Source organism: Tachysurus fulvidraco, chromosome 3 (assembly GCF_022655615.1).
Source record: "Tachysurus fulvidraco isolate hzauxx_2018 chromosome 3, HZAU_PFXX_2.0, whole genome shotgun sequence".
NCBI classification, from domain to species: Eukaryota; Metazoa; Chordata; class Actinopteri; order Siluriformes; family Bagridae; genus Tachysurus; species Tachysurus fulvidraco.
The window spans coordinates 31421895-31443387 of NC_062520.1; the positions used below are offsets into that span (position 1 = coordinate 31421895).

Here is a 21493-nt window from a genome sequence, read left to right on the forward strand (position 1 = left end):
CCTGTTAATTTGTTTGAGCTTTCTGTGGTTTATATTTACATCTGTTTCCGATTAACTAATGGAGTCATGTAGTACTTTGGGACTGTGATGCATCTCGTATGAATTCGATAGGTTGCATTTCGCTAGCAGCTCTAAATAAAACTAGCTAACCTAAAAACTAGCATGAATACACACAGGCTTAACCATAAAGCAAAATTGCAATAACATGTTTTAAGCCATGACCGAACATTAAACAGCCTGAAACATGAACTAGCATCGTAGAAAACAGAGTAACCGCAAAACTAGCATTACTAGATCTAGTTTACTAAATCATGAATGTGTTAAAATCAACCCAAACATCTAGATGTTGTTAATGTTCATCGGCCTACATTTTTTTAATTAAAATGGTTGCGTATTGCGACGAAGGCCATATGTACACAGAGATCATAGAGATGCCTGTTCCTGCAACATGTCAGGATATTGATCGGCTACGCAGTTAAAAATGGAAAGGGTTTGTATTACCCACAATTAAATTCTATTGATCCGGGCTCAACCGGAATGCAAATCAAGAGGTTTGTTTAGCTCGTCAAGACGTGTATCTTGTAACACGAGAGCTCTTGCAATGTCTTCTGAACCACTTCGCCTCTGTGGGCTAGCCTAGCCACAGCTAAACAGGCATCCAAGTGGCTAACCACAAGACTGCTTAGAATACTAGCGTTAGTAAAACTATGATAAAAATCACAACCTAAAGAACTGGTTTTAATATTTGAAGGCACATAGTACAGAGTAGCTGAGCTCATGCTGAGGTTAAAGGTCATGCAGATGAACATTTGAAAGGCAGGACAATGGAATGTGTGAATTGATAGAAATATCAGACCACTTATGTATTGAAAAATTAAAAAAAAAAAGACCATATTTTCCAGACAATAAGTCGCTATGAACTATTAAATGCACCTAAAATTTTATATTGTCATTGTTATTTTTTAAAAAGTGTATATAATTCTATTGCCTCCAAAATGGCATGATATTGAGATGCTAATGAGAATTTTAACATTATGCTAGCATTAAGCTAACAATTGAATGTTATAACATGTTCATGTCATGTGGGAGAAAGTAAAATAGAAACTTTCCTGTTGTTCTGTATAATTAAAAAAAAATCTACTGTTAGCTAGAAGTAACATTTAGCCACTGATCCTGTTAAACATCCTTGATACAACTGCAATCAAAGTTAGTACAATTTATTAGCCGTAAACATTCCACATACTTATCTATCCTTTGGTGTGTTTTTTTTCTTCACATTTCTTCAGAAATGTGGTCATTTTTATATCAGATGTATGTAGTGGCAAATTATTGTGATTGCTCCAGTAGCAGATCTGCTAACCATGATGTTCATTTCTTAGCTACTACAATTGCTGTTATGTTTGTCTTATAGTCTGGAGAATGCAGTACTACTTACCTACTTACACTGTTTTCTGACCTGCCAACCTTCGTAAACGATAAAACATAGTCCCGCCAACTGGGGTGGGGGAGGGGCATTTAAAATAAGTTTTAGAAATAGTCCTTTCGCAAATCAGCGTAAATGTTGAGACTCACGATTTAATTCTATATATTTTATTAAAACTATGTTAAATATGTACCCTCGATCTTCAACCATGAATACGGTTAGGTCCGTTCAGCTAACCGATGTTAAGTACGCGCTCATCTAACAACAGCTCACGTCGTCACATTAATAAACGCAAACCCTTCGCTGTTTAACTCGATAGAATAATAATAATATGGGTTGGAAGGGGCTGAGGCTTTCAGAGGGTGTAAGTTAATATCAAAGATGGTAAAACACCTATGCAGCTGTCAATCATTCCAGATTCATATAGTCATCAAGTTATTTGGTGAATTTTTTAGTGATAACTCACACTGTGATAGCGTGGCGATAAGGGTGGCACACCAAGGTTGGCAGGTCTGCATTTTGCATTAATGAACTGTGGTACCATTTAACTGTAACAAATATATTAATTATTTATATGATGATGGGGATGAGTTCAAGGCAAAAATGACAACCACCAGTGAAATAGATATTTACACTGACACTCCCACCCAGAAACACACACACACACACACACAACAAACTAAAAAAGACTGAAGATGAAGATTAAGAAAGAAATTCCTTACAGAGGAATAGGAGGACGAACTCGCGGTAAAGAAAGCCAAGCTAACGGCCCTGGCATTACTAACGCAGTCAGCTGCATACATTCAAGCACAGAGCAGCTGGATTCCAAATGGCCAAACCAGCACAAACACATGTGCTTACACACACACACACACATACCCAGTGTGTTTGTGTTGTGTGTCTAAATAGCAAAACTTATATAGTGTTAAGCATTTACACATGAGCAAACATTAGATGTACTTAGACTTTAATATCCAGAGCAAGCTGTGTTTGGGTGTGTTAGGTGTAGCGCTGATTAAAAAAAATCTATACATCAGTAAGAGGACAGAATCCTTCAACAAATATCTAATAACCTGGTCTAAACTAGATTTGTAAAGTTCGTCACAACAAACTTTGATGTCGGCTTTGACGATGCGAGTATTCGCAAAGGCCGGTGCTTTTTGGAGGCGAGTGGACATAAGGGTCAGTGTTACTTTTGGAAGCAAGTAGACAGAAAGCTAGGGTGCCAAAACATTTGGAGGCAAGTAGAACCGAGCATGTGATGTCATCTGAATACTCGTGAAGTTCTCCTCATTGTGCTGAGTGTTTTGATATGTCACATGTCCATGTTGTGCTATTTTTTAATTTTCACATAACATGATGTCATCAGAATACCAGTGAGGAAGTTCCCTTTATTGTTCTGAGTGTTTTGATATGTCACATGTCCATGTTGTAAAAAAGTTTTTTGATTTTGCATATTTTGGGGACTCCTCAGAGTCTCACCCTAAAGGAGCTGGCCGAGTTTGGTGTAGATAGTTCGAAAGCTTGGCAAGTTAAAAACCTCCAAAGTTTATAATGGGAGTCTATGGGAAAAAAGGCCACTTTGAGACTCTGTACCAGAAGTACCGGTACTCGGATCGCTTAGAAAAGTAATAGCAAAAAACTTCAGACCAGGTCCTACAACATATCCAAATTTGGTCCATGTGGCTTGAAAGCCCTAGGAGGAGTTACTCTTGATATATTTTTGTCTAAGCTTAAATAGGAAAGCAGAATGTTCTACAAAGCCAACATAACTAGGGACTTTGTTACAAGAATAACAATAAAACTGTCCAAAAGCACTTTTCTAAAGTAAAACAAGGTAACTAATGTAGCTAGGTAATTCATTTGAAATCAACTCGTTAGACACAAAGAAGAGTCGGGTCTTGTAGTGTAGCCTTAGCATAGCCTTGCACATATGCACTATTCGTGGCTACAATGTAAAACGAGGAAACATAAACAAAGCTGTGTAAAATGTTCTGTGACGTCCCTGATTGATTAATATGTGGGAAAACCTACTTGCACTACATTCTGGATACATATTCTTTTCGTCCCAGGTGCGCAAAGAATTCCATGTAACATAGTTCAAAGATCATAAAAATATCAGGTGCTCAAAAAGCAGGTTTCTCACAAACGGTCCCTGTAAAAAGGTAAGCACCTAGAAACAGTGTGTGAACATGCTTCCATATTTGAGTTGACAAAAGCAGTCTAAGTTGTGAAGACCTGGTCACATCTGTCAAATATTCCTATCCTTGGGTAAGGCTAGGGTTAGAAGCCTAGTTTAGATTAGGGGTATTAATTAGGTAAATTAATAATGTTAAAGGTGCGGTCTCCGGTTTTTGAGAAATGCTTCAGAAAACTGAGTCGGGCCAATAATAAACAAAAATCAAAACAAACTTGTAGCCAATGAGCAGAAAGGGGCGGGTCTTGTCAATATGTGCGGAGAGAGTGTTCAGTGCGCATGTGTGACATTAGCAGAAAACGGTTTTAACATTGACATGGAGGATAAAAACAAAGAAAGAAAGAGAAGAAAGACTTACGATAAGGACAAGAAGTAGGACGTGTTAATATAGGATCAGCTTTCCAGCGCTGGAGAGAACTGAAGGAGCAGGAAGTTGGCCACATATTCACAGGTTGGAGTTTCCCGAGTCAATAACTCCTGAGCTAAACGCTGTTACTACACAAATAACACCTCTTTTCTATCGTAGTAATGTAGAGAGGCAGCTACAACCTCGTTTTGTGTAGTAACAGCGTTTAGCTCAGGAGTTATTGACTCGGGAAACTCCGACCTGTGAATATGTGGCCGACTTTACTTAAGACGCCGAGGCGCTTTTTTCCTTCTCGATAGGTGAGTAACGTTGGTTTTGCTTTGTTACACAGAACTAATAAATGCCTTTGTCCTTTACATGATTATGCTTGTGTGGCATTTTTGCTTGTTTGTTTATCTACAATCGTATTGTTCTTCCCTTCAGCTATGATAAAGACACGTTTGTTTCTGTTAGTCGCCTGGGTTACGTATATGTATGTGTGGGCGGAGCTATCGATACAGGGGTGGGACACGTTTGGGTTAGGGGCGTGTTTGTTTTGGTGATTTTATATGTCGACATTGGCTTTCAAACAACGGAGACCTCACCTTTAATAGAAGGTTCTCACCAGGATAATCAATAGGTGTGTGTGTGTGTGTGTGTGTGTGTGTGTGTGTGTGTGTGTGTGTGTGTGTGTGAGAGAGCTTGCTCTGGATGTTACAGTAAGACAAGACAGCATGGTATGTCTGGTTTATTTACACTACAATTCTGCAGCTGAGCATTTAAGCTATAAGGCTTTAGTGTGTAGGGTTTTAGGGTTTATTAGGACCTTGTGGATTTCAGAGACTTGTTCTTACCTTCTTTGTCAATCTGTCAGTCTGTCCAAATGTCCCTGTGTCTGTCTGTCAACCAGTCAACCACACGTCAGTGTGTGTCCACACCTCACACTTACTCAACTCACAACAAACCTAAGACACACCCACCTACACACATCTACACACTCACATACACACACACTGAAAAGAACTGAAGTAGTGAGGTTGTGTGCGTGTGTGTGTGAAGTCTCATAGGTCTCATCTCTTATTTCACTTCATCTCCTCTCCCCTCTTTTTCTTTTGTCCCTGTCTCTTGTCAGTCTCAGACCTGAGGACACCACTCACACAACCTCACGCTGACCTCAATTTGACCTTTGACCTTTAACCCTGGAGGGACTCTTGTCCCAACCCAGGGCTGAAAGTCACTTGAAGAAGGCAGGAAAAAAGGGCAAAACACGTCAAGAACAAGATAAGCCACGTCACGAAACATGTCTCACACACACACACACACACACACACACATATATATATATATATATATACATAAGGCACAGAGAGGACAGGGTAACACTAAAACAGGAAGTAGAATGAAGAAGCCCACATACAAACGCGTGATATGACACAACCTGAAGAGAGAGACAATACAGAGGGGGTGAGATAAGGCCAAACACACACACACACACACACACACACACACACACACACACACACACAAATAATCTGCAGTTCCATGTTTATTTGAAGTTGTTCTTGGGTTCTTTCATGTCACCCATTTGAACCCAACCAGTGCAACACACACACAAACACACACACACACACACACACCTACTGCACTGGTACATTCAGAGTGTAAGGTACGTTTACACACGTTCTGCTTTAAAGGGAAGAACCATGTTAAAGCTACAACATTAAAATACGTTATCTAAAGTATGGCGTCTCTCACGCTCAGATATTTCCTGTCAGATTTCACTACTTTCTATCACTGTCGGATGAAAAGCAAGCAATTAGTCATCGGGAAATAACCAATCAGGAGTGACGGCAGTTATTTCTGCTGCACTCGCGTCATACTGTGAAAAACACTTTGATGCTTTAATACTTTATTGTTCTGTATTGTATCCTAGGGGAGTTATGTAATCAGTAGCCCTAGTGCTCGGGACAAGCAGATATTGTATCCGTCTTATTCCTGTTTAATTTGCAGTCACCTGGTGGCTGAGTAGGTTCTATAACCAGAAAAGAAAATAAACCCTCTTTGTTATTGACTTTCGCAAAACAAAAGTTTTCTTTCATTAAGTAGCTACTCTACGTTTACATTTTCTTTATATTCGAGTTTATGTTTACATGTTTCTTGTTGGTTGGATGCACCTCAAATCTGTAACACTAAAATAAAGACACTAGTTAAGAATCCTGCCACCTGCTGGATTAATTAATGAATGACATACGATCTTTTATCTTTTTAAAGAATCAGGTACAATGACAAAACCGCCCAAAATAAATTAAAGCCATCAGGTTCTGGTTACCTCACAGTTAAACATCTGACCCTCTGCAGATTTGAATAATATTAGGTGCGATTAGGCCAACAACATACTTTACGCATTATTCGACACCATTTTGAGTTTTCAAGATGGCCAACACTCTAAAGTCTTTAAAATTGGCTCATGATGTGTAACTTAATTTTCAATGCATTCTAAATGCTAAGTATCAAACATGACATGCTACATTAGAGACAACTAGAATGTACATTTCCTGAAGAAAATGTGAATGGTGCTTGCACGTGGCAAGTTCCCCTCATCGGGCTGAGTGTTTTGATATATACGACATGTCCATGTTGTGCTAACTTTTTGATTTCGCTTATTTTGGGGGCGGGGCTACACATGACGTCAGTTCCCCTCATCGGGCTGAGTGTTTTGATATATGACATGTCCATGTTGTGCTAACTTTTTGATTTCGCTTATTTTGGGGGCGGGGCTAAACGTGACGTCACGTGAATACCCGGTGGGGTGCCAATACTTTTGGACAAAAGTTGCTACTGAAATAAAACTTTGTCCGGAGTAAGATCCTAAATCGCTCGAAAACTTGCCGAGTTATAAACCTCCAATATTTATAATGGAAGTCTATTGGAAAAAAACGCCACTTTGAGCTTCCGTACCGGGAATTCCAGAATTCCGATCGCTTATAAAAGTCATAGCACATGTCTCCTCAATGAGCCAGTCGATTTGACACCTCATTCGTGGGTCTAGGACAAAAGCTGCGGGACAAGTTACGCGCCAAAGTTTTGTCCGGCACAATAACAAGACTGTTGCTTTGCAAGCACCATTAATAACAACAATACGCTATAATATATGAGTCAATTAGGTTTCCATGGCAACTGAAATACGGGACAGGGCAGCACAATTGAGGATTTTTCTCAGCCCTTTATGGCTGTAATGGCTTCAAACATGAACATAGGTCAAAACGTGTCAAAAGGATTAAAATACACATATATTTCCTGTTTCCACTTTCACAGCAACATTAACTTCATTCTAATTCAAGCTAATTCCACACGATAAATGAGGGTTAGCATTATGAGCGAAGTGGTACGTGGTGAACGTTGTATGGATGCGAAGCAGAATGTGTGTGAAACTTCCCTTTAACTCTTAAACCGGTTCCTACTCGGAACACACAAGCACTCATATATAAGTACACACAGATATAAATATACACTGTAGAGAGACTACAGGGAAGAAAAACACACATGAACACATGGACATGTAGGTTGCTTTATCTGTATCTGTTTTTATGTCCCTGTTTCTCTGCTGTATTTTCTGGACTATAAGGCACTTTGTTGTTGTTTTTTTCCTGCTTTCTAACAGAATTTTAAAAAAAGGTGTCCTGCTTAAGCAGTTCCAGTCTAGTTGTTAGCAGTTTTATGGCTTTATGGTGGATGTCCTACTTCTGTACACCTATAGATTAGCTTAAGGCAGAGAGTGCTGGTCTAGACTGTAATGACCAATGAAATTAAAGGCACACAATTCACTTCATCGATTGATATTTTAGGGCGTCCTCAAGACATAACGGTTTTAAAATTACAGCAAGTTCTGCCAAAAGAAACACCATAAACTTATTTGTTTGAACATCATGTAGCTAAAAGTACGTTTAGGTATCTAGTGTTATCTGGCTAGTTTCTTGTTTGTTAGAGCAAAATGAACTAGATTTGTAAAGTTTGTCGTGACAAACTTCGATGTTGGCTTTGATGATGCAATTATTCGCAAAGGACGGTGCTTTTGGTGGGAAGTGGACATAAGGGTTAGTGTTGCTTTTGGAGGCAAGTGGACAAAAAGCTAGGGTGCCAAAACATTTGGAGGTAAGTGCAGACAATCATGTGATATCATCAGAATGCCCGCGAGGCAGATTCCCTCATTGTGCTGAGTGTTTTGATTTGTCACATGCCCATGTTGTGCACATTTGTTATTTTCACGTGACGTCATCAGAATACCCGTGAGGAAGTTCCCCTCATTGTGCTGAGTGTTTTGATATGTCACATGTCCATGTTGTAAAAGGTTTTTTTGATTTAGCATATTTTGGGGGCGGGGCTGTGGGACAACTGAAAGGCCAGTCGGGAACACCAATTTAAACCCTTGTTCAAAGTATCACCCTAAAGGAGCTGGCCGAGTTATAAACCTCCAAAGTTTATAATGATGGGAGTCTATGGGAAAAAAGGCCACTTTGAGACCCGGTACCGGAAGTACCGGTACTCGGATCACTTAGAAAAGTAAGAGCAACAAACTTCAAACTCTACAAACCAAGATTGTCTGTAGTATCCACAACCAACTTTTGCTGGAATCGAAAATAACAAGATTTACTAGTATGTGTTTGGGAACGTTTTTGCGGAAACTGATTGCTTGTTGCAGCATACGTGCTACTCCACTCTAGCAGTTACGGTAATTGATTGGTGCATTTTTTTAGCTTGTAACATGCTACGAAATGACATAAACTAAAGTTCACTACAAGCTAAGAGAGAGAGAGAGAGAGAGAGAGAGAGGGAGAGAAAGAAATTAAAGTGTCTTCATGGCAATTAATGTGTATCAGGTAGCAAATAGCATCCAGAATTTAACACACAACACAAAGTTCCAGCACATCTAAGAGGAACATAAGAGGTCAATAATGTGGAGCGGTGCAATAATGACTGACACTTTCTCCAACACATCCTTCACATGTTCTTGAGCAGATATTATTATACAGAGTCGGTTCCCGGTCCGCTGATCTGAACGGACGAGAGACGTTTAGTAGAACCGCGCTGAGACGAACCGAAACGGTTGCTACGGTAAAGTTAACGACATCATCATCATCAGCGGATGGTTCAGAAAAACAAAACATTCTTTTTTAAAAAAACTTTCGACTCATCAGAATGCAGGACTGTACAAATCAGTGTAGGTGTAATTAAATGATAGGCCACCAGTGGGCGTGGCTTCTTTCATTCACAGGGCAAACTGAAACAAATAATTAATTTCTTATATATATATATATATATAATCAAGGTCAATGTCATTCAAGGTCATACTGTGTATATGTGTGTGTATATATCATGAAGGGATTTTCATGTAAACACATCTACTGACTATAATAAAAAGTTTTGCTTTGCGAAAGCCAATAAACAGCACTTCGGGTAACTACGAGTAAATACGAATAACCTCTCCATGAATTCTGCTTGTCCTGGGCGCTATTAATTTTCAGCAGAGCCTAATAGAGATTCTTTATGGCATCATTAGAGAGCCGAGATGAGACTCTGAGGCGACTTATAGTCCAGGAAATACGGTGTGAACTCGACTGTTTAGGAGTCACCACTGTGTTCAGAACTTATGAGTAACACAAAGTGTGTGTGTGTGTGTGTGTGTGTGTGTGTGTGTGTGTGTGTGTGTGTACGTGTGTACCTTTCCGGACGTTGGATTCTGAGGGTCTGAAGTCACGCGTGTTGAGCAGGAAGCAGGCTCGGTCCTGTTGGTAACGCTCGCGTGTTCGCCCCAGCGGACTGCGATCGTCTGGACTCAGCACCTGGTCTATGGTAGGACAGTCCTCGTTAGCCAGCGCCGCGCTCGCCGCATCCCCGTTCTGTTTCGAATCTGCCCAAGAGAAAGACGAGGGGAGACAGAGAGAGAATGGAGAGAAAGAGGAAGAGAAAGAACAATAAGAAGAGAGAACGAGGGACGGAAATAAAGAGAAAGGGAAAGAAGGGAAGAGAAAGGAGGAAAAAAGAAAAAGGATGGAGAGAAAGGTACAGAAATGTAAGAAGTAGGAAGAGGGAGGGAGAGAAAGACAGAAGAGGAAGAAGGGAAAGAGAGAACATTGATGAGAGAAAAAAGGATAGAAGAAGAAAAAGTTGGAGATTGAGAGACAAAGGATGAGATGGGAAGAGGATGAGTAGAGGAGGAAAGAAAGGAATTGTAGGGAAGAGAGCAGAAGAGAGAAGGAGAAAGTGGGAGAGAAAAAACAGAGATAGAGAGAGATGAGGAGTTGATAGATGAAGAAACAGATGATAGAAGAGAAAAAAGGACAGAACGAGCAGAGCAGAGTTTGAGAGGAAAAGTGGAAAAGAAAAGAGAAGGGTGGAGAGCCAGAAAGTGGTAAGAGAAGGAGGACAAGAGAGGGAGAGAAAAAGCGAGGAAGAATAAGACGTTGTAAAGAGAAACGGGGAGAGAAAGCAGGTGAGAAATGAGAGAGAAGGAGTGTGGAATAAAAGAGAGGGAGAAAAAGAATGGCATGAGAGAGATGGATGGAAATAGTAGAGGATCAGAAGAAGGAAGTGCAAGGAAAGGGGTGAGAAAAATGAAGAGGGACAGAAGGAGGTGAAAGAGTGAGGGGAGAACTGAGACAGAAGAGAGGTGGAGAAGGTGGGAGATTAAAAGAGAGGGAACCAGAAAGAGGGAGAAAAGCATGGAGAAACATACAGAGGACGAGCGAAAGACAAGGAGACGGAAAGAGCAATGAAGGAAACGAATGAGGAATGAAATGACAGATGAGAGAAACTCAGTGAAAAATGAGAACGAGTAAATTTGATGGTGTGAGAAGAGAAAAGGAAGAGAAGAGAAAAAGAACGAGGAACGAACATTCTGCAGCCGCCAGAAAAAAAAGGGAGGAAACATCGTCACTTTCATTAAAATATCGCCACAGTCAAGGTTGTCGTACGAAGGGGGCGGGGCTAGAATATATACATCAACAGGAGGTGTGGTCAGGCGGCTGTCATAGCCAATCAAATCATGCCATTTTTGCAGCAGTAATAATAAGCATCTGGCTGTTGTGTGGGAGCCGCTGGGACACATCAGCCACTTCCTGTAACGGCTGTAAACACAGTGAGTCTGGGATTTAATTAGAGCCTTTATTGATTGGGTTCATTCTATTATTTCCACTTGAATGAACTCCATAGAGAACTGTTTGATTCACACACTGTTTGATTCACACTTATATCATTCCAATCTGACCGGTCAGAATATTCTACAGTAACAGGAAGTAGTTATACAGCGGACGCTAAATTATATACAGTAAGCTGTGAAATTTCTGTGAAAATGTTTGTGTATGGAAAGAGTCTCCGGTTATACAAAAGGACAAAGGGTTTAGCTTTAGCCTCGATAAACAACAAAGAGCATGGACAACAGACAAGGGAAGCTAATCATCAGAGATTCGCACGAATCTATGCTATTGTCAACCGTCCCGAGCCTAGCCGGTGGCAGAAGGCTCGTTCACGTCGTCCTTGCCTCACAGCTATGTTAAAGGCAGGGTCTCCGATTTTTGAGAAATTTTTAAGAAATGCTTCAGAAAACTGAGTCGGGCCGAATAATAAACAAAAATCAAAACAAAAACCAAAACAAACGTGTAGCCAATGAGCAGAAAGGGGCGGGGCTTGTCAATATGGGCGGAGAGAGTGTTCAGTGCGCATGTGTGACATTAGTAGAAAGCGGTTTTAACATCGACATGGAGGATAAAAACAAAGAAAGAAAGAGAAGAAAGACTTACGATAAGGACAAGAAGTAGGACGTGTTAATATAGGATCAGCTTTCCAGCGCTGGAGAGAACTGAAGGAGCAGGAAGTTGGCCACATATTCACAGGTTGGAGTTTCCCGAGTCAATAACTCCTGAGCTAAACGCTGTTACTACACAAATAACACCTCTTTTCTATCGTAGTAATGTAGAGAGGCAGCTACAACCGCGTTTTGTGTAGTAACAGCGTTTAGCTCAGGAGTTATCGACTCGGGAAACTCCGACCTGTGAATATGTGGCCGACTTTACTTAAGTCGCCGAGGCGCTTTTTTCCTTCTCGATAGGTGAGTAACGTTGGTTTTGCTTTGTTACACAGAACTAATATATGCCTTTGTCCTTTACATCATTATGCTTGTGTGGCATTTTTGCTTGTTTGTTTATCTACAATCGTATTGTTCTTCCCTTCAGCTATGATAAAGACACGTCTCTTTCTGTTAGTCGCCCGGGTTACGTATGTATGTGTGGGCGGAGCTATCAACACAGGGGCAGGGCTTATCTGGGTTAGGTGCGTGTTTGTTTTGGTGATTTCAAATGTCAACATTGGCTTTTAAACATCGGAGACCGCACCTTTAACATGCCAAAGCGCAGTATAAAGTAATAATACACAAGTAACACAAGATCCTGGATCAAGTGCTATTGCATAAGCTGCAGAATCAGTCATGATGGAAACCATTTTGTTCACCGACACCATTCAATGTACGATCCGCTCTTTCAGTCCTATTTTGTTTTCTTCTCACCTCTGGATTTAAAGGTGGTATTCTAGACATTATTGAATCACGTTACTTAACTTTAAGGTGTGATATGAAGTAAATCATTATGAATTAAATTAAGGAGAAGAACATTCGGAATGATTCAGAACCAGGCCACAGACAACACCTGCTGTTTACACTGTGCTGATTACGTAGGACTAGAAGCCTCCTGGGATCTTCTGTGGTGGCATTGTGTATACAAAAAGTTAATGCGTGTGTGTGTGTGTGTGTGTGTGTGTGTGTGTGTGTGTGTGTGTGTGAACGTGCACTTGGCAGATGGAATGCTTTGGGCTCATATGTACTCACTAGTTGATCATAAATACAAAATCATTCATAATGGAGGTGTCTCCTGAGGGGGAAAAAACACTGACTTAAGCATGCGTGCACACACACACACACACACACACTGCTTTAAGTATGCTTAAATGCTCTGCATTGTTTTACCATCGTGTCTCTCGTATTCCCTGACAACTGAATGATTCAGCATTTTCAACACAATTGAATTAGCAAATCCATTTCCTGTTGCTAAGCGTGTAGCTAGAAGATTCTCTCACTGGTACAAATTAGCTCCAGGAGAAGATAAAAAATGATTGGCCTGTTAGTCGAGACAGAAATTTTCCCATTTCTGATACATAATCAAGTTAATAATGAAGTTGCTCACCTCTGTTTATTTCTATGATCTCCTCCTGAGCAAGAGGACAGTCTCCAGCGAGGCCGCTTGAGCCCATGACTCCGCCCAGAACGTTACCCAGGATCCTCTGAGGCGAAGCAGTGGCCATAGCCAGGGCATCGGGCTTGCAGTAATTAGGCGAGCCGGGCTGTGGGGCCCGTGGGATGTGTTTGTTCTTCTTTTTGGGCAGCTTCTGCTTGGCCATGGCCAGTGAGTAGTACATGCCAAAGTTGTTGACGATTACGGGCACAGGCATGGCGATGGTCAGCACTCCAGCCAGGGCACACAGAGCACCGACCAACATGCCCGACCACGTTTCAGGGTACATGTCACCGTACCCCAGAGTCGTCATCGTGACCACAGCCCACCAGAAACCGATAGGGATGTTCTTGAAACAGGTGTGTTTACTGGCCGAGGGGTCATCAGGGCTGGCGCCAATGCGCTCGGCATAGTAGATCATAGTGGCGAAGATGAGCACTCCAAGAGCGAGGAAGATGATAAGCAGGAGAAACTCATTGGTGCTGGCGCGAAGCGTATGACCCAGCACACGAAGCCCAACAAAATGGCGCGTGAGCTTGAAAATCCTCAGAATACGGACAAATCGGACCACACGCAGGAAGCCCAGCACATCTTTGGCCGCCTTGGCGGAGAGGCCGCTCAGACCGACCTCCAGGTAGAACGGCAGGATGGCCACAAAGTCAATGATGTTCAGCGCGCTCTTGAAGAATTCGGCCTTGTCCGGGCAGAATATAACACGCGTAAAAACTTCAAAGGTAAACCATATCACGCACACGCCCTCTACGTACGTCAGCCAGCTGTCCGTCACTACCTCAAAGAAGACCTCCTCGTGCGTTGTGTTGCCCACTGTCACGTTCTCCGTATGGTTGTAGATGGTGTTGAACGCCTCGTGCGTCTCCATGCAGAACGTTGAGATGGAGATGAGGATGAAGAGCAGCGAGCCGAACGCCACGTACTACAGAGGAACAAAGAGAAACAGAGGGAAGAAGGTCAAGGTCACATTCAGTCATTTAGATGGATGATCTTTCACAGATAAATTGCTGGGAAAAAGCAATTTCACCTGTCAGATCGCTTAATTGTTTCGAATCAAAAAGGCAGGTTGGTACAGTGTTGTTTATCTCCAACCAGCACTTAAATGGTCATAATAAATCAAAGCCAGACTTTCCTTGGTGATTTTTCCATAGAAAACCCTTTTTGAGGTGGAGCTACCTGAGGGAAAATATCATGTCATTACGTTTATACGTAAACAATTTGCCGATAATTAAACTTGTTCAAAGTTACATGAATTCTGTGCGGGTTGTTTCCTGAAGCTGAAGACAAAAGAATGCAAAGAAACTTCAAAGCTGCTCACCATCTTAATCTAGACAAAGTTTTTCCTCTTCACCCATGACACCGGAGTGTCGTTACTCACAAAAAAACGTCACTGTGATGGCACTTAGCTACAGCCGCTATGCTAGAGAACGTTTATAACAACCTTGTGGCCCTATCAGAGCTGATGTTAGGGTAAAATATTCAACTCACTCACTTATTCCCTACCGCTTATCTGAACTTCTCGGGTCACGGGGAGCCTGTGCCTATCTCAGGGGTCATCGGGCATTGAGGCAGGATACACCCTGGACGGAGTGCCAACCCATCACAGGTCACACACACTCTCATTCACTCACACACACACACTCTCATTCACACACACACTCACACACTCCGGACAATTTTCCAGAGATGCCAATCAACCTACCATGCATGTCTTTGGACCTAGGAGGAAACCGGAGTACCCGAAGGAAACCCACGAGGCACGGGGAGAACATGCAAACTCCACACACACAAGGTGGAGGCGGTAATCGAACCCCCAACCCTGGAGGTGTGAGGCAAACGTGCTACCCACTAAATATTCAACTCTTTCTGACCAATCAGGATTAAGAATATTTTATTCGAATATCCAGGTCTATAATGTTCTGTTTGGTCTAAATGTGTAAACTGGGTCTTCATCAGTAGAGCATCAGAGCAAATGTTGCCCTAGATGCTGATATTCAGGTTCTGGCCTTACACACACACACACACACACACACACACACACACCTGTACAGTGGACCACACACACACCTTTCTTTCAGAGCATACCAAGGCAACTGCAGATAATAGGGTTAGGGTTGAAGTAACTTAATATACCAGAAATATACCAAATTTAAGATGTATCTAATGTTCCAAATACGTCGATTTTAAACCAAAGTGGGTGTGGCCTAATGCAGAAAGGAGGTTTGTTAACCTTTTAGAATGAAACATGAATCCTACAACTATACCTCAGGAAAGTATCGGAAAACTTTTTTTTTTTTTTTATTCGTTTGTGACATTTACACGTTAACAATTTTTATCCGATCCTATTAACCTGAACGTAAACAAGCTATCAGCTGTAATTCATCACCGCCGCCAGACTACGTACAGTACTGTACGTAGTCTTTATTTGTTTATTCGTCAGACATCTTGCAAACAAAAAAGACTAACGTCCGTGTCTGAGGGCACGATCTATGTTTCGAATATCGTTCCCAGTAATGTATTTGTATTCGGTTACATCTTCATAACGTGAACGTTTATCGCATCTCCGCTCTAAATATAGAGACAATAGAAGCGAAGACGGGGGACGGAAAAAGGATCAGGGTTATTGATGTATTTCATTTTTTTTTCTTTTACACATTCATGTTCACACAGAGGGATAGTGGGATGTTACTCACTAAGCACTGGCGGATAAATAATACATCAGAGAGAGAGAGAGAGAGAGAGAGAGAGAGAGAGGCAGAGAGAGTGTGGTGGTGGATACAAACTCACAGCACACACACACACACACACACACACACACACACACACACACACGCAGCTACTCATGTGAATAAGATGCATAAGTAGTTGAGAGCTTTTTTCCCCTCTCTCCTATTAAGACCCACTTGTTTTTGTAACCAGCCACCCCCTTCTCCTTCTATCCATCTTACGCAATCCCTCCATTTTTCCCCTCTTTCCTTTTCCTACCGCAGGAAGGAAAAAAAAAAACAGAAAGGTGTCAGTGTCTAATCGCCAACCCTTTTAATCCCAGCTATAAATGGTCTCGATTCGCATTAAAAGGAACGATGATAAAAAAACAACAGTAAACACCTTATTTTTAGAGCACTTATTGTTTCTATATTACACCACAGTGCTGCAGGATTGGAGATGTCGCTCTAACATCTAGCAAAAAAAGAAAAGAATCAACTTTGTATGTTTTATAAATAAAAATATTCCTTGGATTTTAAGCATCATTTCAGTTTAATAATAGAATAGAACTATTATTGTTGTTGTTATTATTATTATTATTATTATTATTATTATTATTATTATTATTGTTATTATTATTACTATTGTTATTATTGTTGTTGTTATTATTATTAGTAGTAGTATTAATATTATTTTTATTGTTATTATTTTTATTAATAATAATACATTTTATTTGTAATTTTTTTTCTTATTAATATTATTTTTATTGTTATTATTATTTTATTTTTTATTGTTGTTATTATTATTATTATTATTATTACTATTATTATTACTATTATTATTATTATTATAAATAATACTAATTTTATTTTTAATATTTTTTATTATTACTATTTTTTATTGTTATTATTTTTTATTGTTGGTATTATTATTATTATTATTATTAATTATTATTATTATTATTAAATCATTTTATTTTTTAAATGCAGCTTGGTTTCTTCATGGCTTTATCTCTACATGTTATCAGAGGGTATAACTGAAATTTACCATCCATTACACATGTTCAAAAATTAGGCACCTTTTTTTCTTCTTCACCTTTTTATACAGTTTCTTTCATGAGGCTATCTATCTATCCATCCCAAAATCCTCTCTCACTCTTTCTCTCCACGCCTCTCAATCTTCAGCCTGACCTACTTAAAATCATCTGCAACTAAGATCCCCTTTTCCCCTCTCGCATCTATTTCTCATCTCTTCTCATTCCCCTTTCCTTCCCTCTAACAGTCTCTATGAAATGGCTCCGTGTTGTCTAGTAAAGCTAGGGTACCAAAAAGCTAGCCGAGTCCTGTGTGTGCTTAGGTGTGTGTGTGTGTGTGTGTGTGTGTGTGTGTGTGTGTGTGTGTGTGTGTGTGTGTGTGTGTCTGCTTCTAAGTGAGTCATACACACACTGTTGTAACGCTGAGCCTTTCAGACAGAAGCCCCTCTCGGCTTACGTGCACATGGCAGTCGAGATTTGGCGCTACGATGTTACTTAGCCGCTAATTCGTTTTAAACTGGAAGTGTGTGTGTGTGATTAGACTGGAAGTGAGGATGGATATTGATCAGGATATGGACCCATTCTTAAATTGACTTCATCCAAGCCTTTCAGAAGTTCTTCATCTTCCACTCTGAAGAAACAGAATATGCTCGTTCTAATGTGCTATATCCGTAGCGCGGATACCACAACGCCTGCCTTGTTACTTTAAAAATATTAGTACATGACATCATGTCTCCTTTTTTAAGCCAAGACCATTTATTCACTAGCTCTGGAGTTAACACATGCTTTGTGCGATACAAATATTCTGAGCAGAAATGGTGTAAAGTAAGAAGAAGCAGTGTTTCATTACATATAAATCCATTTAGCTGTGATGCGTTTTGACGTCAGTTGGTCTCGGGATTTTTCGAAAAAGCCTAATGGCGTTTACTCAAAGGTCTAGATGGTTAACTAGAAGTTTCCTAAATCCTAAAGAGATCGTAGTTTTTTTTGGAAATCAACCTATAAACCACAATGATTTCACAGAAACTGAGATCTTGGTGGAGTAGACAGCAATCAGCCCAAATCCAGCAGTGATTACATCAGCGAGTGGTTGATGGAAAGGGAAGTGTTTCCGACAATGGGAGGAGTAGAGTTACAAAGCACAAGCTGGAGTCATGTCATGAGCTGTGTGAATTCTGAGAAATGGTTTTACAGCTGACCTAAACAAGAACGTCATTTTCATTTGACTCATAACAGCTTGGCAGTCATGAGACTTGAACTCACAACCATCTGGTTATTGGAAGCTTGATCTGGGGTGTGTGGTATAAATGGCAAAGGAATGATATGCTTGAAGAGTCATCGATGCGTATAAGAAAATAAACAAAATAGTACTAAGTGGAATAGTAATGACACAATTGCCATTGTGTCATAAATAGTACTAAGTGGAATAGTAATGACACAATTGCCATTGTGGTTAATATCCAACCCATAAAGCCCATAAAGATCCTTTAGCAACCTGGTGCCAAAAAAAAATGTTACCCACAACTTGTGGCATATGCCTTATATAGGCTTAGTGGCTTAGTGGTTAGCACGTTTGCCTCACACCTCCAGGGTTGGGGGTTCGATTCCCGCCTCCGCCTTGTGTGTGTGGAGTTTGCATGTTCTCCCCGTGCCTCGGGGGTTTCCTCCGGGTACTCCGGTTTCCTCCCCCGGTCCAAAGACATGCATGGTAGGTTGATTGGCATCTCTGGAAAATTGTCCGTTGTGTGTGAGTGTGTGAGTGAATGACAGTGTGTGTGCCCTGTGATGGTTTGGCACTCCGTCCAGGGTGTATCCTGCCTCGATGCCCGATGCCCCCCACAGGCTTCCCGTGACCCGAGGTGGTTCGGATAAGCGGTAGAAGATGAATGAATGAGAGTGAAACCTTTCTTGGCATTTGACTAGAATCCGGAAAAAACTCTTTCAGAGTTGATTTAAACAGTAGGTACGATGGATTCATGTCCACCACAGAAACCCAAAATTCCCAAAATACCATTCCAACTATTCTAAAAGTTCCAGGGATCATTTGTAGAAACGGTAGACAATAAGTTTATCCATTTGTTCTTTGGTACCACACAAAAGGTACCATCACTATTCGATGTTATCAAGCTCAGCGTAAGGAGTCGTACCACAGGTACCACAAGGTGATCTAATTACGGTGCAACAGTCCCGATGCTGACTTGATAGATCCATAAGGCATTCTATTTCCTTCACTGACCATAACAGCCATTCCGCGGCATCTCAAAAAGATGTAGTGTGGCAAGTTAAACCAACCGGGCTATTTGGTGTATACAGTAGCTTAGTGTATAACTCGGAAGCCGATAGCTTCCACAGCTGATCCAGGATGTACAGTTTGGTAGTTTGGTAGAAGCGAAACCCAGACGACTATTCCCGACATCACCCGATACCAGGGATACAAATTGCCAAATGTATACAATGGCTCAATTAATTAAAGTTAATCATGGGGTCCCTCAAGGATCAGTTCTAGGACCTCTGATTTTCTCGATATACATGCTTCCATGTGTTATCCACAAGTTATTAGAAGACATGGGATTAATTTCCACTGCTATGCTGATGACACACAGTTATATATCTCATCAAAACCAGATGAAATAGCTAAAGTGTCCAAGTTAACTCAATGCCTTAGAGAGATAAAAGACTGGACGAGTTGCTCAAATGGCGCTGGAGAAAAAACTCCAGACCAGAAACTACTGGGGTGGAACTAGTCGTCCTGGACAAAATGGCACACGGATATAAAACAAACAACAAAGTGGCACCATCTGCAAAGTGTAAGGTGTAACTATGGTGGTTTGGAGCCCACACTGAGGTTTCAAACTTCCTTGCATCCAAACTTCAGTGGACGAGCAAATGATTATTCAATAAACCCAGAGAATAATTGAATAAACACACCCAGGCTGGGTTCTGCAGGCGCAAGGTACCAGGGCTTTTAACTTGAGTTGCTTTCTGGCTCCGGTCCATCGCTCAGAGACTTTAGAAATCAAATCGATTTTGCTCTGCCCTCTTCCTGTCATGGTTAAAGCTGAAATTAAAATGGTGTAACTGTATGGCTGGCTGTCACTTGATACTCTTAGGTAGCTCCTACAGTACAAGCCATCCGTGTGTCCAACCAAACCCGTTTTTAATGATACCTTTTAATACCAGGCATACCATTGAAGTCCATCATCTGTAATCTATATTTTGTAATAGTTGTATATTTGTATTGTTTCACATAAAACTTTGTGTGGGGGGGGCATGTTGTGTAGCCTCCAGAGAGACCAAAAGCCACAAAGTAAACCAGGTCAGCAAGACAGGGGCTCGACAAGGCTTGGCGAAAAACACTGGGGGCAGAGAGGAAGAGATGCCACAATGCCAGAGCACCCACAGTGCAGCACATGTGCATCTTGGCCTTAGTAGTTCACCGCCACGGATGGTGGAACATTTTGCTGAGTCACAAAATAGTGACTCCGACTGCACCCGAGGACCAGTGGAGTGTGAACGGAGACATGAAACGAGATCATGAAGCAATTTGGTTTGAAAAGTTGAAATCAATAAAAAAGAAAAGAGTCATCTCCCACTGAAAACCCCCACCCCCATATCCACCATCACACACACTATTATTATCACCAATAACAACTCCCCCACCAGCATCACCAACCCCCCAACCCCCCAACCAGCATCACCACCATACATTTACAGCATTTAGCAGACACTCTTATCCAGAGTGACTGACATTTTTCTTATTTCAGTTTATACACCTGAGCAATTGAGGGTTAAGGGCCTTGCTCAATTTGGTGGACCTGGGATTCAAACCAATGACCTTCCGATCAGTAGTCGAAAGCCTTAACCACCTCCCACCATACCCATCACCACATTCACCACCATCATCAGCAACACCACCAACAACACCTCCGTACCCACCACCATCATCACCAACAACTACACAACCACTAACCCCCTCACCACCCCACCAACGTCATCATCACCACCACATCATTGATTATGTTCCCAGGACAGCACTACTGTCAGTCAGTCTGCAAACAGCCAATTAAAATCACTATTGTACACTATAATAAAATGTTTGGCGGATGCTTTAATATAAATAATTTATTGTGTCTGGTGAAGCGATAGCTGTGTGTGTGTGTGTGTGTGTGTGTGTGTGTGTGTGTGTGTGTGTCTAATTATTGATTATTAGATCAAGGTCAGGGTTACTTTAAAAGATAGAACTACCCGTCACTCGTGTAAATGGATGGGTCTCTGCTTGGCAGCGTCTCTCCGTCCTTGGCACAGGAAGCTAGCGTCGCTGTTGCCATGGAGATGGTGATGAAGCTGCACTGCAGTATAGACTAAAACACACACGATGATGTGCACTGGTTTAACTCATACATATATGCATTTATGCAGGTTACACACAAATATGCATACACACACACACACACACACACTCACACACTCACACACACCAACATATCTGAAAGACTTA

At 41.1% G+C, this 21493-nt stretch overlaps 1 protein-coding gene across 4 annotated transcripts in view; it reads right to left on the reverse strand.

Annotated features, from left to right (window-relative positions):
• The window catches only part of kcnc3b (potassium voltage-gated channel, Shaw-related subfamily, member 3b), a 59417-nt gene that overhangs the window by 10457 nt on the left and 27467 nt on the right, over positions 1-21493 (reverse strand). For 3 of the 4 annotated variants that reach the window (XM_047811700.1, XM_027161025.2, XM_027161023.2), the window contains exons 3-4: positions 13197-14178; positions 9686-9874 (exon numbers count right to left, since the gene is read on the reverse strand). In XM_047811700.1, coding sequence (XP_047667656.1) covers positions 9686-9874; positions 13197-14178 — 1171 coding nt within the window. Of the gene's footprint in view, positions 1-5383; positions 5405-9685; positions 9875-13196; positions 14179-21493 lie in introns of all 4 variants that reach the window. The other variant, XM_027161022.2, reaches the window with a different exon arrangement.